A 13,756-nucleotide genomic window follows, 5' to 3' on the forward strand; every position below is an offset into this window, starting at 1 on the left:
GGGAAGGGAACACGACCAGACCCGTTTCACCATGTGGCTCGGGTAGCAGCAATGCTACCGAGAGGCTTAAAGGGTTGTTTTAGTTACTGACTTCGAAACGTCTTTCCTGAAGTCAGAACAGCGACTTAAGGGAAAAAAACCCTGTAAACAAGCAAGTAGCTTAATTGGCGTTTGTTTTTTTGGAATTTGCATATATGCGCTTGTGCGTGGGTGTGGGTGGGAGTGTGGGTACGTGTGTTTGTGTGTGTGTCGGCTGCAGGGGAGGAGGGAGGGAAAGGATGAGAGGGATCCCAAGCCGTCGGTTTTTTGCATCTCCCAGTACAGCGTGCCCTTGGTCAGAGCATCAGTTAGCATCCCCTGAGATAACACCCATTGCCCGTGGGGACGAGGGAGGAATTGAGGGATACTCCCCGGAGTTAAATCCTGCCCTTGTACTCAGGCGGTGAGTACCCCGGGAGCCAGGAGGGCTCCCCGACTCGAGGGATTAAAGCCGGCAAAGGATGCCCTAGCGCTGAAGTGCCGGGGTAGGCAGGGCGTGTGCGAGCGACCAAGACGGCAGCAATTCCCCATCCAGCCCTGCGCTGGGGATGCACAGTCACTGCTTTCAGTTCTCCGTCTGAGAGGTTCACATTAAATCATCAACGCAAGTGGTATTTTGCTCCCAGATTCTCGTTTTTAAAGACTTTAAAAGTTATTTTAATGGCTCCAGAAGTTTCTTCACTTTCATTCTTCCACCACCTTTTTTTTTTTTTGGTTAAGCAGGCACCATACATAAATATAAATTGCAGTAAACAGAACGTGAAAGCAATCTTGCCATGTATTCTGGATTTTTTGTGATATATGGTGGACTGTTCCGAAGTGTATGCTATTGTTGAAGCTGTTTGTGCCGGGTGTACTAATGTACTGTTTGATTGAGTGAATTAGCAGTCATAACAATCTGGCAGTCTGGCCATAGAAGTGTGCTCAAATTGATTTGTGTTATGGCTGGACTGGAAAATCTAGTGTTAGTTGTTTTTTTGCCCTGGGGCATTGTTTGTACCAAACTCCACTTTTCATTTAATTTCCCAATATATTTTTGAAAGACCAAAAGGTTTGTGATCAACGTTTGCTGCACTTTATTATTATTCAGTTATTAAAAATATCCTATGAGTAATTTCAGGTTCCCAAAAACCTTGCTTTCAATTAGAGTAAACATAATTAGCGTGATGTCGTGCCTGGAATGGCAAATCTCCCTTTGTATCTATTAAGCATGTTATCTACTTGTCCTGTCACTGAAAGGAATCCAGTTTGTATTTATATTGGACAAAGTCTTGTGCTACTTTGACTACAAGGTAACAATTAGAAAAACAGCACTGCGGTATCCAGTTTCTTACTACTGGTACAACATTTCACATCAATCTCAACTGTATTCATGGTGTTTTCAATGTTTAGTAAATATCTTGGTGGAAGAGAAGCAAAAAAAGGATCCCTATTCACACACTTACATTTCTATGAGTCTATTTTCCTGAGCGATGCAGGGGGGATTCGGTATGAGGTCCCTCCCTCTTTCTCAGTCTTCCCTCTGAAGAACAGATAGCACCTCAAAGGGGGATTGCTGCTCGAGACCTGAGATTAAGAACAAAGCAGAACTTACCTTCTCTTTGCCAGTACTTGTTCCTTTCTTAGCATCTTCTGCTCGGCAGTCGTTTTCCAGAATTATAATGCAGAATGATTAAACCCAAAACCCTACTCTATTGATCACATGGAAAGCTTTGTGAAATCATCTTGTTTCTTCTATTCAGAAACAGTGAACAAAATAGGTCACTAGACAAGGAGAAGATATAATACAAGACACAAAGGTATTTCTCAGGAAAATAAATTCCAAAGAAATGCAGAAAAAAATGTGGATGAACTTAACATGATAATACACTATTCATCCTTACCAGGTGCCTATCTTCTGTACGCATCCCCTCCCCCCAGTCCATTCCTTCACACACATTCAGAAGATAAATACTTTTCTAGTTTTTTTCTGAATGAATTTAAATATTTAATTATCAATAATAACTGAGAATGGGGGAGGGAGCTGATGTACTATCCTATCTCCTGTCAGTCAAGTATTCAGATTCCTTAAAATGCAACAGCTACAGTCGGTTTTCTAATTGCATTTTACCCTTTACAGCTGCCCTCAAAATTGTAATTTAATAAAATAGTGAACACCATATCAGTCTTTTTTTAGAGCAATAAATTACAATCACTGTCAATACATCTTACTGCTTTAACTAACATTTTAATATACCAAAATGGTAAAAAGAAAAAAGAAGAGAGAGAGAAACAGAGAAAATATCTGCCCTGAACACTTATATGAGCAGAACAGAAACCCCGCTTCAAACAATATTCCAGGAAAGAAATTAGAGACTTCTTAATTAGTGCAGCAATTAGGCTTTCTTGGTCGCATTTTAATCAGCCCAGGCCCTATCAAAGGACAAACAGAACGATTTGCAGGTCTTTGAATTTTAAACAGTCTTATTGATTTCAGCACCATAAGTCTTCACTTGACACAGGCAGAATTTTCAAATATCAGTTATAGTAATTTGAGTTTTGCTGATATCAACTCAGGGAGAGAAGAAGAAGACACCCAACAATATCATTATGTGAAAGTGTCAGCAAGTGAGAGAAATGCAATCTAGAGAAGTCTACAAAGACTGACCTCAGGATTTGTTGGTTTATGTGAGTGACTACATGTGCGACTGACTACATGTGCGAATTAAAATACATCGAGATGCTCCTCATAATAATTAGAAACACTTACCATGCCAGAAGCTTTGAGGGATCTTGGACCTTTTCATAAATCTGTTTCTTTCTAGGTTTCTAATCCCAGTGTTGCACTGAAATCATCAAGGTTAACCCAAACCCCTGGTAGCAAATGCTTTCAAACAACATTTTCCTTTGGACCATGAGGATTTTACATTTGTGAGGACACATAGCAAGTAGAAAAGCAGAAGGGTTGGTGTGCATCAGATTGTAGAAAAGGCAGAGAATAAAAGAAATGGTGGGTTTCCCAATTCAGAGTTCACTCAGATCTCCAAGTGGCAATATCACACGTGTCTGGCTGTGTCCCGATATTCTTAAGGATCTATTCTATCTTCACAAGGTGTAAGAACGTGAGATGCAAAAGGACTGGAGAGGCAAAGAAAACATGGACAGAGTTGGCTTTCTACAACTGAAAAAAAGAAAGATGCAGTGCATACATTTTGAAATTACAAGTTTTATGCAGCACTAGATCCCACCACTGGGATCCCACCACTGGAATTCAAGTTGTATAAGCTCCTCGAGACAAACATTATGAAAAAAACCCACCTAAAAATGGCTCGAAGAAGTGTTCTGTCCAATTATGGGCACACAAGACTTCAAAACAAAAGGCTGCTTTGTCGTGGATTTATTCGCAATTTTAAAACTTTAGTGCTGGATAGCTAAAATTTCACTGGTAAAGGACCTCTTAAGTGGCATTAGAACACAAATCTACACCCGTAGATTGAATTTAAAGTACAATAAGCAAGCTGATCATGTGAGAGTAGTTTATGTCTGATACTGCGGAAATTCCCCTGCACCAAAGTACTACAGCTGAGATTATCCACTCTGCAGATGTGTCATCCCGTGACTCATGTCTCACGTAATAGTACATATAAAGAAAAAGAAGAAAAAAGCTATGGGCACATACATGCATCGCATGTAATTAAGCAGTGTAATTAAGGGTGTATTTTTTAAACGGGAAGAACTAAGTACGCACCGACTCCCGATTTTGCACACCCCCATCTGTACCAATGGCCATTTCTTTACCCCTTTAAGAGTGCGAAGTGCCCTGAAGACACGCAGGAGAGAAAGCCCCAGCTTTTCCCGACGGCGTCAGCTGCCGAACCTCTTTCCAGCCCCATCCCGACCCCGGCCAGGTACCGCGCCACGCCGGGCGCGCCGCCTGCCACCCGACCCACCGCGCATGCGCGGGCAGGCGTCGCGCTGACTTTGCGCGCTACCTGGCGCGGAGGGGCTCGGCCGCCGCTGCGCGGGGTCTGCGCGCCGCCGACACCTGTTGCGCGGCGGTACCTGCGCGGGCTGCCGTCTTTCCCAGGGCCGCCCGTTTTCCCGTCTCCTAAGTTACTTGTGTGCCGCCGCAGCCCGTCTCGGCGGCCTGACCCGTGGTGCCCTGTCCCCTCCGATCCAGGGCCGCCGCAGGAAAGTCCTCTGCGGATGCTGCCGCCTGGGGCTGCCCGTGCGCGCCCCGCGCAGCCGCCGCCGCCGCCCGCGCAACAAAGGGGACCCTCGGCAGCAACTCCCACGCCGCCGGGAGGAGCGTCTGTGGTCCCGAGAGAGCAAGAACAGCAGCAAGAGCAACAGACCCGTCCGGAGTTTTCTGCTTTTGGCTGCCCCGGCAAGGTGTGCGGTGCCCAGCGCCCGCCCCGCGCCTCGGCTCCCCCGCTCCCGCCTGGCTTTGGGGGAACGCTGGAGACGCTCGTGTTTCTCCACAAACTGTGTTGACAAGCGGCTGTTGAAAGGGGCTGGGAAAATTACATCTCATCTCTGGTGGGGTGAAATATGAAACATGTAATCTAACGGTTCCTGAAGGAGGGGGGGGGAGAGAGAGAGACTTCTCTCCGTCTCTCTCCCTGTTTTCCTGCTCCGGGTTCCTGGTTGGATAATTTGGGTTAATACTACTGAGTGAGCCTTTTGCTGCTTCAAAGGGTATTTCAAGTTGCCGGAGCTCCTCCCCTCCGCACCGTGTGACAACAACAACTCGTCCAGCGAGCGAGCGGCGGCGGCGGCAGCAGCCAGCACTTCCCAGCTCATTTTCTCTCTGTCATTCCCCTCTCAATCTTTGATCAATGTACTTGCCAGAGAGAACCGAAGTCCTTCAAACCTCCTCCTTTTCACCTTCGTCTTTAACGTGGTGCTAGAGCAAGGACCACAAAAAGAAACTGCCCTCCCCCTCCCCTCGGCCCCAGCCCCGCCGCCCGGAGCGGACTTCTCCTCCTCCTCCTCCTCCTCCGTCCCCACTTGCGGGACACTTTGTGCGTTCTCTCTTTCACTCTGCCCCCTGCTCTCTCGCTCGCCGCAGCACCTGATCCGGGGTTATCCCCCCCTTCTTCTCCCCCCTCCTCCCTTCTCTCCTTTCCTCCTTTTTTTTTTTTTATACATTTTTTTTTTTAATTTTTCCCCTTTCCCCTGCGTGCGTGTGTGGGAACTTTTCCCCCTCCCCCAGCCCCCTCCGCCGTATATGTGACCATGGCCGTACCGGCTGCTTTGATCCCTCCGACCCAGCTGGTCCCCCCTCAGCCTCCGGTCTCAACTTCTGCCGCCTGCACCACCACCACCACCACCTCCTCGTCGGCCACCTCGTCGGCGGCCACCTCCTCTCCGTCTCCGTCCATCGCTCCCCCGCCGGCCGCTTCGGGGACAAACCTATTCCGGCCGGAGCCCATCGCAGCGGCGGCAGCGGCGGCAGCCACAGTCACCTCCACCACCAGCGGCGGCGGCGGTAACGGCAGCGGCGGCGGCAGCGGCGGCGGCAGCCCCAGCCTGGGCACCGGCGGCGGCGGCGGCAGCAGCAGCGGTGGCGGCAGCGGCGGCACCTCCACTCCCAATGCCAGCGCGGCCAGCGCGGCCGGCAGCCTGCCCGGCAAGCCCGTGTACTCGACCCCATCCCCGGTGGAGAACACCCCCCAGAATAACGAGTGCAAGATGGTGGATCTGAGGGGGGCCAAAGTGGCCTCCTTCACCGTGGAGGGCTGCGAGCTCATCTGCCTGCCCCAGGCTTTCGACCTCTTCCTGAAGCACTTGGTGGGGGGCTTGCATACGGTCTACACCAAGCTGAAGCGGCTGGAGATCACGCCCGTGGTCTGCAACGTGGAGCAGGTCCGCATCCTGAGGGGGCTGGGGGCCATCCAGCCCGGGGTCAACCGCTGCAAACTCATCTCCAGGAAGGATTTCGAGACCCTCTACAACGACTGCACCAACGCCAGGTAAGAGCCGCAAGGCACACGCGCGCCCCGCCGGGTCCCCCCCCCCCGCCGCCGCCCCCGTCCCACCCCCGCGCGGTGCGGTCCGGGCGGGCGCTGCGCCGCTCCCCGCTGCCGCCTCCCGCGCTGCCCCCGCGCCCGGCCGGCCTTCTCCGCATCCGGCGGCGCTGCTTCTTGGTGGGACGGAGGGAGTGAGGGGAAGGAGAAGGGGGGTTTGTGCCCCCCTCCCGCTGCGCCCTGCAAGTGTTGCCCTGTCATTGTCCTCTTCTCTCCCCCGTCCGAGGCGTGCCGGGGGCAGCGCATCGCGGGAGCGGAGGGCCGGCGGGGGTGGGGAGGGAGCAGCAGGGCCAAAAAGTGCTTTCTGAGCGACCCCGCTGCTCAAGCTATCCCTGGATGTATCTTTAAAGCGGGCAGCCCTGGGAAAAAACCGCCCGAAGGGTGCACGGGAGTGGGCGGGGAGCGGGGGGACGGCGACACAGACACTCGGGTGTCGCGTTAACTGGGATGGGGTGCGTAGCTGCCTCCCGGGCTTCGGGCCCGGTCCGGGGCGGTGGAGGCCACTTGGCCATCAGCTGCTGTCACACATCCGAGGGGGCACGTGCACTTTTTGTATAAGGCTGTGGGGCAGTTGCCACATGGCGAACGGGGGAGGTGGAGGGAGGGCGGGAAGACAGCGAGGAGGAGGAGGAGGAGGAGGAGGAGGAGGGGGCGGCGGCTTTGCTGTGGGGTAGTGGGGAGAGGTGCCAGGCGGCCGGGCTGGGCTGCTCCCTCGGCGGGGGGGTGGGGGTGGGGTGATGGTGTCGGTCCCCGAGGAGCAGGTGCGAGCAGCTCCCGGTCCCCGCCAGCCGGGGAGGAGGCGACGGGGGCAGCGGGAGCGCGGCAGGGGTTTGGCCAGGCTGGATCCTGCCGCCGCGCAGAGTAACGCGGGCGCGGTGGCGGGAACGGCTCCGGGGGCGGGGTGCAGCGCGGCGGGCGGTGCGGGGGCACCCGCGCACCCCGCGGGCCGGGGGGGAACCGCGGAGGGGAGGTGAGCCCCAAACTTGCCACAGCCGGAGAGGGGTGTCGGAGGGGCGAGAAGGAGCTGGCAAAAGAGGAAATTCCTGATGCAACAGCAGCCGCCTTTGCTTGCAACGGAGGGCGAAAGCGTAGGGCTGTTATCTCTCAATCTAGGTTACAGGGCTGAATCTCCTCGATAAGGAGAAGGGATCGCATAACTGCCGTGACCCCGAGATCAGAGCGGTCGGAAGCGGCTCCAGTTCCCGGGGGCTCGCCCTGCCTCGGGCGGGGGCGGGGGGCTCTGGCTCTGCCGCGCTGGAGGGGCCTCGGGAACTTCCCACGGAGGACGTCGTGGACAAAGTCCCGGTGCTATTTTCAGTATACGCAAACAAACAGACCGGGCTCGTTTCACTTTCCTATTGTAAGATTTCAAGGTGCAGCAGTAGCCAACACGCGGGGAATTAACCCCACGCGATGCCGTGCTCCTGCCCGTCCCGTCCCGTCCCCGATGGCGGGGGGTGTGACATCTCCTCCTCCCCCCCTTCCCGATTCAGCGGAGGGTGCCTGAGAGTCATTAGCATTGAGCCAGGCGAAGCAGAGCACTTACTCTGCGGTGACTGTCGCTAGATGGATTGTTGAAGTTCCTGAATATTCAGGGCACCAGGACAAAACAGCCTGGAATAACTTCCAAGCGCTGACATAACTGTAGCTGCTCGGGTAACTGTGCTGTTGTTTCATGTGGAATCAACATGAATATTAATAGCTACGCTTAGACGATCTTTGGTTTGGGTTTTTTTGGGGGGGATGTGTGTGTGCGTGTGGCTTGTAACTTGTAACAACTCTGCAAGAGTTCCAAGGTGGTCCTTAAAATAAACTCATGGAACTTTTACTTTGCCACAGTAATACTGTGTGAATTTTAATTTGAACATGTAGAATTAAGAAATAGAGAAACTCTCTTTTTTTCTTGGTGGGGGCAGTATGGGGACACCAATTCCTGGACTTGGCAGGGTTATAAAAGGGTTTGGCAGCCTGGTTGTAACATGGCTTGATTATGTCAACAGCACAGAATCGGCTGTGTTTCAGCTGCTCCTGATGTCTGCTGTGTTATCATCCAGTGTAGTAGAAATTACAGTAGTGGGTTCAGAAGTGAATAGGATTTGACCCTTAAAAAGCGTAATTGTAGCAGACTTATTTATACGTCCATTAACCAAATAAATTAATGGAAATGATATACAATAGGTATAGGAAATGTATTATTACAGTATAGACGATTAAAGCAAAGTGGGTCAGTGAGTTTTTGTCAAAATGGATGATGTCATTGAAAGATAAATCTATATTTGCTTTCTGGATTTCCCCTCTAAGACATTGCATTCTGATTCTTCTTTCCTTACAAATGATTTTTAATTATTTCTGACGTTACAGTAAATATGCAGAATATTTTGATCTATGCAGTTTAGTGATTTAAGCGACCTTTCCAGACTCTCAGTTACTGCGTACTTTAGTTGGGTGATGTCTTTTTGTATCCTGGGTGGACACTTTGCTGTTGAGATGGAAACTGTAAGAGCCAACTCCATCCTAGCGGCTAAACTGTTATACTCATCAGATTCAAAAATTTCGAACCAGCATCTTATCAGTGTTATATTTGTCTCATAATCAGCTGATGCACTCAAGTATGCTAATCCGTTTTTGGAAAGCTTCATCAAGGTTAATATGTTATTTAATCAAAAAAGGCATCCAAATAAAGCCATTACTTTGTTGTTCTTTAAATGGATTGAATTGTTAGTTGCCAGTTGCTGTGGAAATAATTTGTAATAACTTATTTTGAGATGGAAAAGTTTTAGACATGTTTCAGCAAAATGATACATTTTAACTGTGATATTGCTATTTAAAAAAAATCAATAAAACAAAAATCAATAAAACACCAAGGGATTTTCTATTGAATGCTTAATGTGTAGGTCTGTAAAGTGAATTGGTTTCTGTGTTTATTTGTGATACTACTAATAATAACATGATACTAAAGGACCTTTTTCTAAATTAGGCTTGTGTATCAGTTCACTGGAAAAATAAGCTTCCGTTATGGAAGATGACTTTTCTTTTCTGGTCGTACTGACCTTTGCTTTTATTTTCCTCATAAAAAGCACTGGCCGCCAAACAGAAATCCAGGAAATAGCAAACTGTGCATTTAGCTTAAATTCCGATTAAATGGTTTGACATTAATGGGATGCTAGAAAGCCATATGCCAAACAAATAGGGGAAGGATAAAGGCAAAACATGGAAAATATTTAAAGCTACTAGATGCCAATCGGGTCATGTTTCTTGACTGTGTGGGTGAAAGAGAGGAACAAACTCTGCACTGGATGTCACCTGCCTAGGATTAATGACCTGGAAGCTATTGATCCCAGATTGTTTCCGGTCTCTTGTGTTTTGAGCACTTGTGGAATTTTGCCATGCTGGGTCCCTTCGTGGAGTTTTCCCATAGACTTAGGCTGGCTTTGGATCGTGCCCACATGAGTAAAGGCTGAAAGCGTGTGCTTTCTTCTGACCCCCCTCCTGTGGCCAGGATATGTTAATCTTTTCTGACATTTGAAGATGATTTTGAATGAGTTCATTGACATTCATACGTAAAGTGAGGAATTATTTGCACTCTTTGGAAGGCATTTACAAATTTTGGAAATCAACCTAATTGATTTTTGAGTATAAAGGGGAAAGATGCTGAACATGAAACAATTCTCTTCAAAGCATGTCTTACATGGCAGTTATTCAGCCCTTCTTTGCTAGCTTCTGCTTCTCTCAAATTATGTGGACCTAGCATGTCCTTGTTTACTGAATACTGCATACTTGCATAGCTTTTTTTCTTTGTATTAATTAAAGGAGTGTCTCACTCAGATAGGATAGTACAGATCATAGATACTTTAAATGAACAGGTCAGCAAGTGCTGCTGAAAGGAGCATCAAATATACTGTACCTGTGGTTTATATTGATGACCTTCCTTCTTGCCACAGATTATTAAAACATAATCAGGAGAAATATGGAAGGCTTTACAAGCAAAGATGACTTCTGGAAGGCCAGAGGATAAATTGTAGACACTATATAGAAGGAGTAAAAGGTTTGAAAGTGGTTTTTTCTGACTTAAAAAAAATAAAAGGCTGCAGTTGCTCATAATAACAGTACTTTAATATCCCTCTGATTGTATGTATTTATTGGTAAATATTGTAATTTAAAAGCTGGGATCCTTGGACCGTACTTATTGCAACAGAATAGAACTATTTATCCCTTTAATCTGATACTTAGTCCCTGGCACGGTATTGGATACTTGAGGAAGGGAACACTTCTCTCCCGTGGACGCTGGCTGCCTGTTGTGAAGCGCTGCCAGTGCTGTTCCCGGGAAGCGCTGCCGGTGCTGTTCCCGTGCAGGGAGGTGAGGGCCTGCTAGTGATGGGCAGCGGGACATTTTTTTTCCTGATTGCTTCACCTGATCTTCCTCAAGTATTTAATTTGATTAATTCCTTCTTAATCTTCTAGCTATGAAGATTGATAAAGTTTTGTGGGTTTTTTTCCTTTTTTTGAGAAATCTTTTACTGGCAGATGTAGTTTATATAAAAAGTACAGTTTTGTTGTCAATTTTGTATCAACTTTACTTGCAAGAATGGGTTATATGAATAGCTTTGTTATTTCCATAGACCACTGCCATCTCTGTTCAAATGCTTGGTTCAGTCTCAGGGTTCCACTCTCTTTCTGCAGCCACATGCCCCTTGCCCTGGGGGTGCTGAGCCCCTGCCCTGGGCTCGTGGAGCAAGTGTCCCACACTGTGCCCCTATGAGCTACACTCAGGGGCCTGCTGCTCCCACCTGGGGCTTCTTCTCTGCTACTCCTCAGCGCCATAAACTAAAATGCACTTAAAGTATTCTTATTTACTACTTGCTTAATATTTTATAATCTGGAGTGTGTTCTGAATGTTTTTTGGAAATGCTAATTTTGTTTCACTGCCTTTCAGTATTTCTTCTGTTTTCGCCTGTTACTAGATCATTCCAGACGGCTGTTTTTTGCCTATCTCTGCGATTCATCATCTAAACTGAATTGCATATGAAGCAGAGAATTTTCATACACTGGAAGGAATTTTAATATTTTCCTTTTGAACTGTGTAATTGATATATAAAATTGTTACTGCAATCTCTGCTGGTCTGGTACAGGTAAATCTCTTTCACCATTGTCAGTGTTGCCTAGTCATGGAGGAGCTTTACAAGTTTAGCTGTAAAAATTCATTACTGGCTGTAGGATAGCAGAGAGATTAATCAGAAACTACCAAGTTTTGTCTAAATTGTGTGAGCCAGTGAACCAAGAGTCTGAAACAACCACAATACCTGTCTGGTTTTAAGCAACAGGACTCTATTTAGATCCTCTTTGTTCTTTTATAAGTTAAATATGTTTTGTTTTAAAAATAACGTTTGGGGCATCTGCTTTGCATTATGAGTTAATTCCATTCATTGTTTTAAAATAGTGATTAACCTTTTGCAAATTATATACTGCACACGAACAGTAATTTTTTCAATAATCTTTAAATGTGCATGCTGTAACAGCGCCATAATGTGGACTGACATAATAGGAATTGACAGTAAATTTTTAGTTGCCTAAATACGTATTTAAATTATAGAGCTGAAGAGTCATCTGCAAAAAGCTATTATGACCCAGAGACTTAATTGATATATAGATAATTTTTCCAGTGTGAATTAAGGAAGAATTTTTCTTTCTCCATTATCATTTAAATTATTTTCAAAAATCCTGAAACATAAACTGAAAATCTTTATATTTAGAATGAAAGTATGTTTGTGACTTGAAATTATAATATCCAGGTTACTTCGAGGAGTAACTTTATCCTTAACCCATTATGTTCTACTTATTTATCTGATACGATGCTCAGCTGGGAGCATCTCCTAACAAGTGCTGATGTTTCATTTCATAGGCATTGTAGAATATTGAAGTGTGATCTATTAAATATGGAATCTTAGCATTGACTGTGAATAACTGTGAACAGTTTTAAACTTCTCTTTTTTTTTTAGAGAAGAAAAGGAAAAAGGGTAGTAGTATATTTTCGGTAGCATAAAGTAGAAAAATGCTGTCACTGAATTTCTTGAGAGGAAGGATCATCTGATCATTTGATCATCCAGTTAAATTCCAGTCTGGAATTCTTCACTCTAAATCACTGATAGCAATAAGCTGGGAAACTACACTGGGAAAGGATAACGCTGTAAATACTGACTATGTGCATTCCCTTCTGTGAATTTCCATAGGTCTCTTTTAGAAATGGGATATTGGACCAAAAGGACCCTGAGTGGCAGTTCAGGATGCATTCACCAACACGAATGAAACTGCTTGCATGAGTTGTGATCGAGGAAATGGATCACAAAACGTATTTTAGTTCACATTGCTTTAAACAATGTTTTGTGATAATTACATTTAGGGTCAACATCCTCCTGGGGCAGATGGATTAATATATACAATACAGTTTGCAGAATTGAATGGAAAGATCTTGTAAATTGTGTGTATCCAAACAGTTTATCAGGAATAATGAGAAATTTTTTGAAATAGCGTAAGCCTTTTTTGTTGCTATTCGTAAATTATGATTTCGATATAATAAAATAGTCCAAAGTTTTTACTGTGTACTCCTGAGAATACTCCAGTGGGTAACACTTAATATACCTTTCTGTTCATTATTCTGTTTCAAGATACCCTGTTCTCTCCAAAACTGATTTACTGTAGACATTTTCTTTGCATCCTGCATAATTTGCATCTTCCTTGTGAAGAAGAAAGTTATTTCAGTATGAAAAACAAATATATTTTTGTTAAAAATATCAAACAGTGGTATTTTATGCGCACTGGAAGGCTGAAGTTTGCCATAGTCCAGGAACAGTGGAGTAGGTGCAATTAAAATTTCCCAGTGTACCTCACCACGCTAAACGTATGTTCTTTTTCCATTAAAATAATACAGTGTTTTAGTAATGCAATTTTATTCATCCTTAGAATTTATAGAATTACTCTCTGAAGTGGCCAAACGTCTAAATTCTGCCTAAATTCCTTTCGATCCAAAACAAACTTGGGTTCAAGCAAAGCTTTCAGACTTGTTTTCTTATTCACATAATAATTTTGTGTGATAATAAATATACTGAAAAAAATGCACCTTAGCTGTTAAGACATGTATTTTTTTAATGTTCATTTTTTTCCCTTGGATTGTATGACTGAACGAGCGGGCACACTAGGTGTGCCTACCGATTACCCGGCTGGCAGAGTAACAGTTACAGACTGGAATTGGATCGTGCTGGGGAGAAAGGGAAGAACGAGAGTACCTGGGACTGCTGCACACACTTTAGCACAATTGACAGCTGAAATATATTTGTAACATTACGATGCCATGATTGAAGTTCATAACTCTGAATAATGGTCTTGTTAGAGCACTTGTTAACGATACTGTATTGAGAACAGGTAATACGTATTTTACATTTGGAATAAAAGTTGTTGTTTGAGTCATCTCTCATACTTGTATTTACAAATTGTTGAAAGCTATTTTTAAATCTTACTTTTGGGAAATGTTTTCCTTTTTCATCTTACTTAAAATGTAAGAGATCAAAAAGAAAGCAGTTATATGAAGTAAACTATAAAGGAAACAGGGAGTATATACATATATATTTTATTACAATTTAATTACATCTTTTGTAACCTTGATTTCATGTTGTTCTCGTACTTACAAATGATTTTTTTTTTCTTTTAAAAAGTGC

The 13,756-nt window shown here is 45.6% G+C and overlaps 1 protein-coding gene across 7 annotated transcripts in view; it reads left to right on the forward strand.

The window, feature by feature from the left end:
• Positions 1-4,666: 4,666 nt before the first annotated feature.
• The window catches only part of DACH1 (dachshund family transcription factor 1), a 356,409-nt gene continuing 347,319 nt past the window's right edge, over positions 4,667-13,756 (forward strand). For 6 of the 7 annotated variants that reach the window (XM_032679746.1, XM_032679744.1, XM_032679748.1 and 3 more), the window contains exon 1: positions 5,257-5,993. In XM_032679746.1, coding sequence (XP_032535637.1) covers positions 5,257-5,993 — 737 coding nt within the window. Of the gene's footprint in view, positions 5,994-13,756 lie in introns of all 7 variants that reach the window. The other variant, XM_032679742.1, reaches the window with a different exon arrangement.

Source organism: Chiroxiphia lanceolata, chromosome 2 (genome assembly GCF_009829145.1).
Source record: "Chiroxiphia lanceolata isolate bChiLan1 chromosome 2, bChiLan1.pri, whole genome shotgun sequence".
Taxonomy (NCBI): domain Eukaryota; kingdom Metazoa; phylum Chordata; class Aves; order Passeriformes; family Pipridae; genus Chiroxiphia; species Chiroxiphia lanceolata.